Below are 12,462 nucleotides of genomic sequence, written 5' to 3'. Positions count from 1 at the left end.
GGGACAAGTACTGGTGTGGTCCAGGGCCACACGCCTCCTCTCAGGGCCTCAGCCAGGTGGAGGCTGTGGGGATATTTGGACCCATGACCTCCATGAGTGCCCATTCCACTGCAAGATAAATACAGACTAAGGCTGATCGTGTGATTGTCACTCGAGTGCAGCCACACCTAACCTTGCTCCCCACCTGATGGCCTGGACGTCTACTGTCTCAGGGCATTTGGCCACAGGAAGCTCAGCCGAGGCTCCAGCTTCAGCCTTTCTTTGCTGGTGCTGGGGTAAGGGCCCCTGCCTTGGGTGGGTCCCCAGGTTATGAGCTAGGAGCACCAAGGCCTCACCTCAGCTGGTCGTCGGTGCCAGGGAAGTGCTGCCGAGCAAAGATCACGGCGGGGCTGGAGTTGACAGGCAGGGCCAGGCGGTTGTTGAGATACATGTCATTCAGCCAGTACTCAGACACCTGCCAGGGAGGGCGGGAAAGGCTGTCACATCCCTCCAAACAGTCCTATCCTGACAGCCCCGAGAGAAAATCAGGACACTTCACCAGAGCATTAATTCATTCATTCCACAAATATATGCTAAGCCCCAGGTATGTGCCAGGAGCTTCCCAGTCCACCGGGCCTGTCCTTCACCTTTGTGCCCTCCTGTCTCCTTTCTTCTTTCCCAGTCCCCATCCTGGTGGCTTGGTGCTACATCACTGTCCTCTGCCTGTCCTTATAGGTGTCTCCTTCATGCCTTTCACCCTCTTTTCTTTCCTGATGCGATCTCTGTCCCCATCTGTCCCCTATTCCTGTCCCCGATTTGTCCTCCTCTTTCTCTATCCGTATTTCCCGTTCCTCATCTTGTTTGCTTCCCATCCTTGCCCCTTCCTGTCCTCCAATCCATGCCACCTGCCTGTTCCCACCCCTATCTTCCATCCTTGTCCCTCGTCTCTCCTTCTGCCCTGTCTTTGTCCCATACCTGCCTCTCACCGAATTCCCTCTGTCTCCAGGTCTGCCTCCTGCCCCTCTTCTATGGGTCCCTTGTCTGCCCCTCTTACCCAGTTGGCTGTCTTCTCCTGCCGCTCCAACAGTTTCTGCTGCAGGGTCTCACCGAGGCCACCAGGGGCCCCGAACCGCTGCACAATGGCCTGGCTCTTCCTGAACTTCTCCTCAGGCACCAGGTGTTGCATGCACTGCAGGTACGTGGCCAGGGTCTGCCGCAGTGGGGGCACCGGCAGTTTGGGCAGCCCCTGGAGAAGAGGGTTCATAGGCATTGTGCCTCTCGTATGTGCGCCCCATGCCTGTCCCCAGGTTGGTCCCTAGTATCTGTGTCGTTCTGCCCCTGTGTTGTTCTCTACCCTGGGGCCTGTCCATTTCTAGGGCTCAGCTCAGCAAAATTATGAATTTAGGAAGTTTTGGTTTGGTCCCTGACCTCACTGTGCTCTGTCCCCAGAAAGGGGTAAAGTGTAGAGGAAAATATGGTGATATTGGCACCAGACAGACCTGGGTTTGTACCCTGACCCTGCCACTGACCAGCTCTGCAAACTTGGGCAAGTCACCCTCCCTCTGTGCCTCAGTTTCTTCCTCTGTAGAATGGGAGTAGTAACCCCTATCTCTCATAGGATCAAACAGATAATAGATATGAAAGGGCTTTTAAGCCACAAAGGATGGATCTAAGATGAAATAGTCCTGTTATTGATATTGTTGGCTACTGGTGACTCTTAATTTAGGATTGTTCCCAGCTGGGGCTCCAGAATCTGATTGATCTCTGGACCTGAAGGGGGCACTCTTAAGGAGAGATTTGGAAGGATAAAAGATGGTTTTGGATGAGAGACAATTCAGTGCTGCCCTAATGACTAGAATCCTACAAGAGGTTTCCTCAGAAGATGATTCATGCCCTGAGCTTCTTATAAGTCCCTCCTACTTATAAAACCCAGGCAGGGGATTTGGTTTCATGTGGGTGTTAGGGGCAGTGGGGGGGATGCAGTGAATGTCCTTCCTCTCCGAATCTCTCCAAGCCTCTGCTCCTCATCCATAGGACATAAATAATAATTCCTACCTGAGAGGAACACAGAGAGAATTAAATGGGGGAAACAACTGGCCTCGAATAGGCACATCTAAAATGTTACGACCTTGCTGTCTTATACTGCCAGAAGAATTCCCAAGTGGAAACCCATACTCTTTGGGGGCCCCAAAGTGTGGCTAGAGCCTGGGAAGAACCCCCCGACTCCGCCCTCCTATACGCATGCTGTGCTTCTCAGTTTGCCAGCAGCTTTCACCACAGAAGGCTTCTGTGTGGCTTCAATTTTGTGACTTCCCATTTATTTATGAGGAAACTGACTCCCAGAGAGTGGAGTAGCTAGTCCAAGGTAACATACAAATCTGATGGCAGACAAGGAGCTAAAATCAGTCTTCCATGTCCACTCTGCTTCTTTCTCCTGGGTCGTTCTCTCCCTTCCCTTTCACTCCCTTTTCCATTCCTTTCCTCTTCTTGTCCCTCACTTGGCCACTGACAATAGGAAGGCAGAACTTATAATAATATTGCTTAAATTGTCCAATTTCTTCTCCTGTAAAATGGGGGTAGTGAGCCCTCCCTCTCATAGGATTAAAGACCTAATGCATGTGAAAGTGCTTTTAAGCCATGAAGGATGGATCTAAGATGAAATAGTCCTGTTACTGATATTGTTGGCTGCTAGTCACTCTTAATTTATAAACTGTTCTCAGCTGGGGCTCCAGAATCTAACTGATCTCCAGACCTGAGGGGCGGGAGGCAGACCTGGAGAGATTTGGAAGGATGAAAGATGGCTTTGGATGAGAGACATAATTCAGTGCTGCCCTAATGACCAGAATTCTGCAACATGGTTCCTGGGACATGCTGGTAGACAGTGAGGCACCTTCCTTCAGGGGCTTCTCCTCTGTGCAGTGATGAGTTTCCATGAGACAGTAAAGGTTCCTCCCCGTAGGCTGCAGAGTGAAGGGGCCCCTTAAAAGCACCTCCTTCTCTGCCCCTGCTGCTGATGGATGAATGGCGGCCCTCTGCCTGTCTAATCCTGCCTCTAGGGTTCACTTCTCTGGTAGGGGTGGGGTGTCAATGCCAACTACAGGCTGCTTCTGCCCTGGGGAATGATGCGAGGACAGATCTGGGCAGCATCCCAGGCTGCCCTGCTCAACCCCAGCGAGCCAGGTCTGGGCCCCCAACCCAGCTGTTCTGGTTGTTCCGTCTCTTGCAGTGGGGGGTGGTCTGTGTGATGGGTGGGTGGGCGGGTGAGCACCTACAGAAAGCCCAGCCCAGTTAATGGCCTGGCCAAAAGGGCCCACAAGTCTGGCTAGAGCCTCTACCAGACACTGCCCACCTTCTTCTAGGCTCTGACAGTGCACTGTGACTTAGCCTGGCTAACAGGGAATCAGCAGTGGGTAAAAAGAAAGCAGGAAATCGCAGCTCAGACATCTCAGCCCCCCCAGGGATCCTCCCCAGACTCTCCCAGACTTCTAGCCCTGTACTAAGAGGGTCTTTGGACCTGGGAGTCTCAGGTAATACTCCAAAACTCCGTATTTCCTGGACAGTTCATGTGAGTCAGATCCTGGGCTGAACTCAGAGACGATGGAGAAACAGAGCCTGCTCTTAAGGAAGCCACAGCCCAATGGGGTTGGGTGGAGAAGCATGCCAGTGGACCAGAGGTGACAATAGATGTTTGTCAGCTGCAGAGGTCAGGGCAATGGAGTGAGCAGCTTCTTGGGGAGAAGCCAGAAAATTCTGTTCAGGGTTTCAAATGAGGGCTTGGGGAAGGGGGAACAGGGAAGAGGAGTGGCAAAAAGACAAGTGTGGGAAAGGGGAAACACATGCAGCAACCTGAAATCAGGTGTGTTGCTCTGCCACCCGAAGGCTGGCTGGGGTGGGAGGGAGGATGCCTGCCCAGGGATGATGGCATTGTCTCAGGCCAGTGGAGAACATAGTGCCTAAGGCTCCAAGGCTGAACTAGTGACAGCAGCTGGAGCTGGGACTTGAGGGGCTTGGAGTAGGAATTCAGCCCCACCCTAAGGCAAAATCACTAGGCTCAAAGCTATCAGAAGTGGAAGCTGGAATGAAGAGAGGCCCTGAAAGGAAAGATAGTGCCTAGCCTGGCCCAGGGATTTGGAAGTTTAGTTCTTAGCATTCCCTTGGCACCCTGAGGCCCATCTCTGCCCCTCCAGGCCCTTCTGGGATCCTCAGCAAGCTGGGGGCGGGGCTGTAGCCTGGGCCTCATGCCAGTAGAGGACAGGGCTGCGGCCAGGCAAATGCTGGGGGCCAGTCTCAGTCAGGACTGTTCTGCAAGCAAGGGCATGTGGGTGGGGAAAGCAGGGTTGAGATAGGACTCCAAAAGTCACTCACAGACTCCTCCTCACTGCTGGGAGTTTTTGCTGCCATCTTATGGGGGACCTTTTCCAGGATGGGTGTCTTGGTGAGTCCTGATCCAGGGATGCAGAGTGTGGACCTGGGGACCAAGAAGTGAGAAGCATCAACACAGCAGCCACATAGACCTATCACAAACCCTCCACCTCCCACCAACAGACCCCTACCCCAGTTCCATGAGGAGGCCAGAGCCTGACAGCTGTATATAGGGGTCTCATTGTAGGCCTGGCCCCAGTCTCGAGTTCCAGCTGTGTGTGCTGACCACAGTGTTCTCTCTGGGCCCCCATATGGGAGACAGTGGTTCCTAAAGTGAGGGTCTGCTCTCATGGGGCTGTTGCCACCCAAGGCCAGCTGACCACCCCAGGGCAATCCAAATCCACCAGGGGTTGCTGGCCGGAGTGCTGGTTTTGTTCCTGCCTGGAATCCAATAGATAAGTGCTTTGCTGATCAAGCTCTCTCTTTCCCACTAGCTTCTCAAGGGTAAGACCATACCTACTGTGCTCAGGGCTTCATCTCTGGGGCCTGGCCACATCTCTGGTGTGGAGTAGGGTGAATTTCCTCAGTTGGTTGACTGAGGGAAACGAATGCATGTGTGGGTGAATGGAGGCCTTTAAGGCCCTGTGCTCCAGGATGCATCTGGGCTAATTGGGAGCCTGGCCTGTGGCCAGGGCAGGGAGACTCTGGGCCTGCTGGAGGGACTGTGACCTAGGCAGTCTCGGGTCTGCAGGCTGCCAGTGTAGATGCCATAGGAGTGCCCAGGGAGGTATGTAGGGAGGCAGGGCAGCCAGGGCCCCTAGGGGTCACCAGCCTTAGTCTGGGGAGAGGCAGATTAATTTTGAAGGTACAGTAGAAGTGAGCCAGGCCAAGAGGGCAAAGACTGTTATTATTAGGCTGTGGGTCACAATTGCTATCCTCTGAGATCCCCCTGAACCTAAGCCTCCACAGGCACATACTGATGTTTTCCACCAGCCCACACTCTATTCTCTCTCAAGTCTAAAGCTGATGTTTAGCTCATTTCCTCACCCCTCTCCCCGCCCAACACCACCCCTACCCAGAGGCAAGCATGGTCCACGTATGGGCACATGGCAGGGTTGTTGCCAGGAACAGAGAGTCGAGAAAGATGGATGAACCAGGCCCAAAGATGGAGAAGCCTGGGGCTACCTTGCAGTGCTGGGCAAAGAATGTAAAGCCCTTGCTGGCACAGTGCAGGGACACTCTCGACTGGCTGGTTCCCAGGCCTCCCAGTGCTGTGGGTTCATAGGGGCTGCCCCCAACTGCAAAGTGAAAGAGGTGGCATCCTGGTGAGCATTCACCAGAGCATGGCAGTCTTTTGAGGGGACAGCAAGGACAAGGTCAGGTTGGAAAAGGACCTGCAGACAATGCAGCCAATGCCTCCTTTTGCTCTGGCCCGGACCCTCCCACCCCCACATTTGGGAGACACTAGTCAGGCCTCAGGGACCTTGAGCTTGAAGAAGAGGGCAGAGCTGGGTGGGATGGTTTCCTGGTGGTCCCACCTGCCAGCTCCTCTTCCTGCATCACTACTGGGCGGATGCCTAGAGGGTGTATGTGTGAATATGTCTGTTTGTCTGTCTGTTTTGTGCCTCCCACCCATGATCCTGCCAGCCTGGCTTTCCAAGGGCTGCCTGCTCTGCCCGGAAGGTCCAACCCCAGTCTGGCCGGTCATCACAGGCTGTCATCGGCTATGTCCTGGCTCAGACTTGCCACCAGCAGCGGCTGATCCTTCTTCCCCACCCCCTGCTCCCGGGAGAGGCGGTTGCGAACCAGCAATTCAGGCGAGTCGGGTCAGACCCGCGGACCCTCCGACTAGACACAGAAAGTGCTTAGCAGATGCTGGGCCAAGTGAAGTGAGAACATGCGCTTGGAGTCCCGAAGCCCTGATGGTCAAGCCTCCCCAAGACCAGGCAAAGAAGCAGTGCAATCCTGCAGCTTCCCAGCTGACCCCCGACGGCCGCTGCTGCGCAGGACTCGGAGGACTCCACGAGTCCTTGGGCCTCTCGGCCCCGATGCTGTCCCTGGATAGAGCCCCCGACCGCCGCCCTTGCTCCCGGCACCGCGCTCCGCCAGCCCAGCCCAGCCCTGCTTCTCACCTGCTCTCCTCGGCTCTGCTGCCTCGGCCGCCGCTGCACCGCACCACTCAGGAGTGTGGGCGGGGGTGTGAGCCGGAAGGGGTGGGGGGCGTGTCGCAGCGCGAGGGTGGGGGCTGCCGCCTGGGTTCTGGGCAGGGCCTCCGACGTCGCCCAGGTCCCCGCGGCCACCCGACTGGAGAAAGCAAGCTGGCCGCACTTCTCTCCTTCCTCTTGTTCCTCCTCCCTCCTCTCTCTTGCATTTCCTCCCTCCCCCAAGACCCCCTTCTTCTCTCTTCTTCGCGGTCCTCAGTCCCCCATCCCTTCCCCTGCTTCCCGCCCAGGGATCCCAGCTCCCGGCCCCCAGAATCTACCTGGAGGGCTTCCTGGAGGAACTAGAGCAACAAATTTAGGCTCTAGAAGGGGTCCAGAACACTGTCTCGCCCACGACCCCTGCCCCTAGCTCACCATTCCCCAGTCACCGCACTTCCCCAACCCCATTATTCTAGCCGTGGGGTGCTGCTGCTCAGAGTCTTGGAGAGGGTTGGGTCTGAGGAAGTCTCTGCTCTCTGCCCTCCTGTCCCCACCATCCAGACCAGTCTCAAACCCTACTACACCGTCTTTCAAAATAAGAAGAAGAAACAACAACTGGGTTCAATGTTCATGCAGGACTTCCCTTTCTGTTACCATCCAATTCCTGCTGGCACTATGGGTGGGGAGCAGAGGTGGGTGCTACAGACTTGGGACAATCCTAATGGCAGACATGGGGATGCTTAAGGACTGCGGCAGGAGGCAGACTTTCCTTTCACACCAAAGCATCCCCCACCCCAGATAGAGACCCCCACACACAAACAGCATAGACAGACTGACAAAGGCAGACTCCGCCCAGGCACACACAGCCCGACTCGCAGATCGAGGACAGACATGCGCACAACAGCAGAGCAGACCCCCACAGAGGCAGCAAACACACAGGCGACCCTGACCAGCAGCGTCTTCACGCTGGGATGGGAAGACTCTGCCTCCATCATCAGACTACGGTCTTCGGAACAGGGAGTGTTGGGCAAACGCTGGCCTGAGGCTCTCAGGGCTGGGACTAAGGATGGGAAACTTTCCTGACAGTCCTGGGCCGCTGCTCCCACTCAGGATAGGGTGGCAGTGGGGGTTGGCACCAGGTCGCACACTCGCATCTCTCCCTTCAAGACTCAGACCCTCAGAACTGACAGGGACACAGCAAACACCGACCACGGCTCCCCAACTCCTCCTAGGACAGAGCCTAGTTCTCTAATAAACACACACATATCACATCATACACACATTTCCAGAGGTCGGACTCTAAAAGATGGGCCGTTTTTCTTCCTCTGCTGGAATGCTCGGCTCCTACTCCTTTCTCAAAGCCTGAACGGGGCGGGGATTCTGGTCTGAAGGGAAGCTCAGCCCAGGCGCCTCAGAGTTCTGTGGATGGTTTGAGGCGTGTCCTCAAAGGGCGGGGCCTGGCGTGCCCAGCTGGAGCGGGTCCTCAGGCTACTCCCGGCGGCACCCCCGGGCTCTGCGCTGGGCCTGGAAAGGAGGATCTGTCCTGGGCCCACGGGAGCGTGGTGCTCCTTGGTGATGGTGGGTGACAGCCTTTGTTGGGTTTGCTTCCTTCCTATTCCCTTTTCCAGGTAGAAAAAGAGCTACAGGCACCTGCGTGTTAGTTTGGCTCAGGCCTGGTTTGGGACTTGGAGTCGCAGTTCACCCTCCCCTCTGCTCTGGCCCTGCCCCCCACCACGCACCCTCCACCAGTAAAGAGACTCGGCCTCCTGGGACAGACACGGTTTATTGATTTGGGCGGAGGCACCGCGGTGCAGCGGCCCAAGTTTGGCACTGAGAGCAATGGAAGGAAGGACAGACAGATGCAGGGTCTACACAGGGGAGCCGCAGATGGGGACTCGGGGTCCTCATCACCTCTGCAAGGAGCGCGATGGCTTCGCTTGCCTCGGTGCTCCAAGTCCCACTGGACAAGAGAGAAAGGGATATGGAATGGGTCACAGGGAGGGGGTTCGGGCAGAAGTCAAGGTTGAGGAGGGGTTGGGGTACTGGCTGGAGGAGGTGGACCCTGAGCCAGAGCTGGCCCGTGGGCTTGCAGAGCAGCCGCCTTGACCCAAGGCGGGTGGGTGGGCTGGAGGAGGAGTGGGGATGCTAGCTGCGGGTGTAGTAGTAATTGTAGTCGTCCTCGCACTCGTCAAAAGGGCCAGGCGGGCTGCGAGGCTCGCCGTCCTGGCCAGACACAGGACGCTCACGCAGTCGCACGGCATCGTACAGACCTTGCGGTGGCTCATCAAGCAGCACATCGCGCTCGGACCGGGAGCGCGTCAGGAGACCCACGTTGCGGAGCAGCAGCAAAACGGGAGCATAGAGCAGGTTGGCCAGACCCATGCCAAGGCTGAGCTGCTCAAAGCCCAGCGAGTGCACAATGTGGCCCGCCACTATGGGCCCGAGCGCGTAGGCCACAGAATAGGAGATGTCGGCGATGGCATAGACGCTGCCATACACTGAGACGTGGCGCACGTCCACCAAGAAGGCGAGCGTGGGCAGCAGTGCTGTGTCGACTAGGGCTATGCCAAAACAGAGGCCGCAGAGCGAGACCACTAGCGGCGCGAAGGAGCGGCAGGCGGGCACGATGCAGGAGCTGGCGCCGATCACAGCCAGCCCTAGCGCGCCGTACAGCCACTGCAGGTGTGGGTAGCGCGCCGCCAGGCGCACGGTGAGGTAGACGCCCAGCACATGAGGCACGAAGGCCGGCAGCCAGGCCATGCCCATCTCCCACTCGGAAGCCGCCATCGTATGCTTCATCCACGTGGCAATGGTGGGCTCTAGGAAGGCGAGGGGAATATTACAGGTGGTGAGCGCACCGGCCACCACGGCAATGTAGGGGTCCAGCATGAGGCGGTGGATGGGAGTGCCCACTGGCAGGTTGGCCCGAGCCCGTGCAGCTGCCGAGAAGGGTTTGGCCACCGCCAGCAGCAACAATGCGTCAAAGAACGACACGGCAGCTAGCACCAAGAAGGGCACGCGCTTGCCGGCGAACTCGTAGAGGATACCCCCGAAGGGCGGGGCCACCAGGCTTCCGAAGCTAATGAAGGCCAGAGCCACGCCCAGTGCACGACTGCGCTCCGGCTCCTCCGGGTACTTGTCGGCGATCATGGCTATGCCAGACGTGTCGGCGAAGGCTGAGCCTAGGCCCTGCAGGCTGCGCGCGGCGAACAGCGTGGCGTAGTCCTCGGCGAAGGCGAACATGACCGTAGAGGCGAACATGACGCCCAGGCCGATGAGCAGCGGCACGTCGTAGCTCATGCGGTCGATGAAGGGCCCGCTCAAGGGGTTCACTAGCAGCTGCAGGATGGCCTTGGAAGCAAACAGCACCCCGATCTTCACGTCTTCGCTCTCCGTTGGGTAGCGGGGCCGAAGGGCTGAGCCCGCTGGCCGCGCAGCCGTCGGGGACGCCGAGGTGTTGGCCGCGTAGGCGCTGGCATTGGCCGGAGTGGGCAGCGGCAGGGTGGGCTCCCACACCTCGGGGGTCCGGGTGGGGCCCTCTCCGCCCCCGCGCATGTGGGCGATGTAGTCGGGCACGATGGGCACGATGACCATGTACAGCATGTTGTCCAGTAACAGCGCCACGCACACGATAACCAGCAGCAGGCGCCTCTGCCGCCGGGGCTCCCGCAGCGCCGCGCCCACCGCCTCCGACAGCTTGGTGGCCGCCGCCCGGGCCTGGCCCGCAGGTTCCGCGGGTTCCATGCCCCCACCCCGATGCTCTTCCGAGGACGCCTCCGCCAGGGCCGAGCGCTGGCGTCCCGCAGTGCAGAGGCGAGGGCACGGTACTTCGGGGAGGCGGTCCTGGCCGAGCAGACCCCCCGTGCCTCAGGTGGCCGCGGGGCTCATGGCCCAGCGTCCCGGCAAAGGAAAGGACTCCGTCTGGCTAGGCGCTGCCGCTACTCTTAGCGGTTCCCGGGACCCGCGGCTGCTGGGCTCAGGGGCGGCCGGGAAGGCGGGCGCGACGAGGGGCCGGGGCCGGAGACTGGGCGCACTGTGCCCTGAGCGCGCCCAGAGCAGCCCCCACCGCGCTGAGAGGCCGCCCGCGCTGGCCGAGGGGCATGCTGTTGCCACCGGCCCGGTTGCCCGCCCGTTAGCCCCGCCGCCGCGCTCCCCTCCCCTCGCGTCGGCTCTTGCCTCCTCCGCCGCCTCCTCTTTTTTTTTTCCCTTCCACTCGGGGCTGTGACGCGGCGAGTCCCAGCCCCCGAGTGGTGCCCGGGCCACTTGCGTCGCTCATGCTAATGCGACGTCGGCGGGGCGGGGGCCGGGGGCGGGGCGTGGCAGGACAGGGGTCCGCTCCCCAGATGCTCCAGGGCTGAAGGCCCAGGAAGGGGTCTCGGTGCGGAAGTCTTGAACCAGCCCCTGGGGTGGGTGTTCCGCGCCCGGAGCCGGCCCTCTGCCCTCCCCCTGCCCGCCCCCCGCCCGCGGTTCTAGGACCCGCGGGGTCAGCGCCCACTCTTCTCCTCCTGGGGAGGGAGGCGCGGCAGCCTGTTCCTCGCGGCCCCTCGAGAGAGGCGGGAGCCGGAGGCTTGCGATCTCCGCCTCAGCCTGGACCTCGGCGCACAGCGGGCAGGAAGCCCCCGAGGTGAGCTGCCGCTGCGTCCATCTGTTCTCGCAGCTGGATTGTGGAGCGGCATCCGGACGAGCGCTGGACACGGACACCCCCAACCCTTTCTCCGACTCCGCCCCTTGGCCCCTTGCACACACACCCCGCCGGGAGGGGAGGGGAAGGCTCAGCAACTGCCTGGCCTGGCTCTGACCCACCGGCCCCTCCGCAGAATTTCTCTGCAGCGAATCTCGGCCGGGAGCTTGTGGGGACTGAGGGCAGAAGTTGCCTCGCCCCCACCCGGGGTCGCGAATATCAGCTTGGCCGCTGCCGCCCTCTCGCACTGCCTGGCCACACTCCCCCTGCCTGGAATCCCCCTTTCCGCTTTAGCGGTCGGGTCCCCCAGCTCCGCCTCTTCTCTCCCCGCCACCGCACCCCCTCCCCACTCTAGCTCCTCCCAGGCACTCTTCGCACCCGACCGAGCCCTCCCTCGGCTCCTGCCAGCCTCCGCCCCCTGTTCTGCACACTCCCCATCCCTCCTTTTCCAGAGCCTCCTCCAAGCCCCGGGTGGGCTCTGGAGTGACTGTGGCTGGGGTCCTCTCTTGGAACTGTAAGAAACCCTTCTTGGGTGCCGCGCCCACTGCCCGGAGAGCGCCCAGCCACTTCGCTGTCGTCAGAGGCTCCAGGGAGACTCACCTTCCTTCTGGGAGGGCCGCACCCCTTGAGGCACCCGTGCTCAGCTGGCAGGCCGAGCTGCCCAGGCTGTGCGCTGGGCCTGATGCGTCCCCAGAGCGGCGTTGACCCTGGATGGCACATGGAGGCCGTGTTCCAGTGGGCGGACTGGCGGGAGAGAGGCTCCAGGGTGGCTGAGGTTGGAGGTGGGGGTTGTGTTGTTGAGATTACAGTTTGCCTCTCTCTTCCAGAGTCAGAGGGGAGCCTTCTCATTTTTCTGGCCTCAAAAGCAAAGCAGCATTAGACGCAGATGCTTCTCCCATCGTGCCCCCCACCCCGCAGGAAGTGCCGCCATGCAGTGCAAAGAGTGTGGGCTTTCGAGGCAGACAACCAGGATGGCTCCCAGCTCTGTCATGTACTCATTAGAGTACCTGCAGGGAATTACTTTGCCTCTCTGTCCCTCAGTTACTTTCTTTGTAAAATGGAGTAATAATAGTACTTACTGCTAAGGTGGCCAGTCACACAGTTAAGAGCAGTATAAGGACTTGATATGTTGTTGTAGTGTGTAGAATATGCGGTTTATCCTCATTTTTCAGTTGTGGGTCTTGTGAAGAACAGATGAAAGACACGGCGGGGAGGGGCACTTGGCTAGCTGGCTGATCCCTCTGGTTAGGTGGGCATTGTGATTCCAGGCTCTGTCTGGGTTGGTGGAGGACCCAGAAG

At 59.1% G+C, this 12,462-nt stretch overlaps 2 protein-coding genes across 2 annotated transcripts in view; both read right to left on the bottom strand.

The window, feature by feature from the left end:
* CHAT (choline O-acetyltransferase) overlaps positions 1-5,428 on the bottom strand; it is a 54,867-nt gene extending 49,439 nt beyond the window's left edge. The window contains exons 1-3 of the mRNA XM_021943242.2: positions 4,345-5,428; positions 1,034-1,225; positions 336-454 (exon numbers count right to left, since the gene is read on the bottom strand). Of these exons, the coding sequence (XP_021798934.1) occupies positions 336-454; positions 1,034-1,225; positions 4,345-4,692 (659 nt within the window). The 5' untranslated portion in view covers positions 4,693-5,428. The remainder of the gene's footprint in view (positions 1-335; positions 455-1,033; positions 1,226-4,344) is intronic.
* A 2,818-nt stretch (positions 5,429-8,246) lies between these two features.
* On the bottom strand, positions 8,247-10,659 carry SLC18A3 (solute carrier family 18 member A3). The gene has a single exon (XM_003903624.3). It carries the CDS (start codon positions 10,224-10,226, stop codon positions 8,628-8,630), a length of 1,599 nt encoding a protein of 532 aa, XP_003903673.1. The 5' UTR covers positions 10,227-10,659; the 3' UTR covers positions 8,247-8,627.
* Positions 10,660-12,462: the final 1,803 nt, after the last annotated feature.

The sequence above is a fragment of the Papio anubis genome, chromosome 11 (assembly GCF_008728515.1).
Source record: "Papio anubis isolate 15944 chromosome 11, Panubis1.0, whole genome shotgun sequence".
Taxonomy (NCBI): Eukaryota; Metazoa; Chordata; class Mammalia; order Primates; family Cercopithecidae; genus Papio; species Papio anubis.
Note: the sequence above shows the minus strand (reverse complement) of the source record. Positions and strands in the feature narration are given on the sequence as shown.

Bases quoted from the DNA above. Each gene is read 5' to 3' on its own strand.
- SLC18A3 (XM_003903624.3), bottom strand. From the start codon at position 10,226: ATGGAACCCGCGGAACCTGCGGGCCAGGCCCGGGCGGCGGCCACCAAG.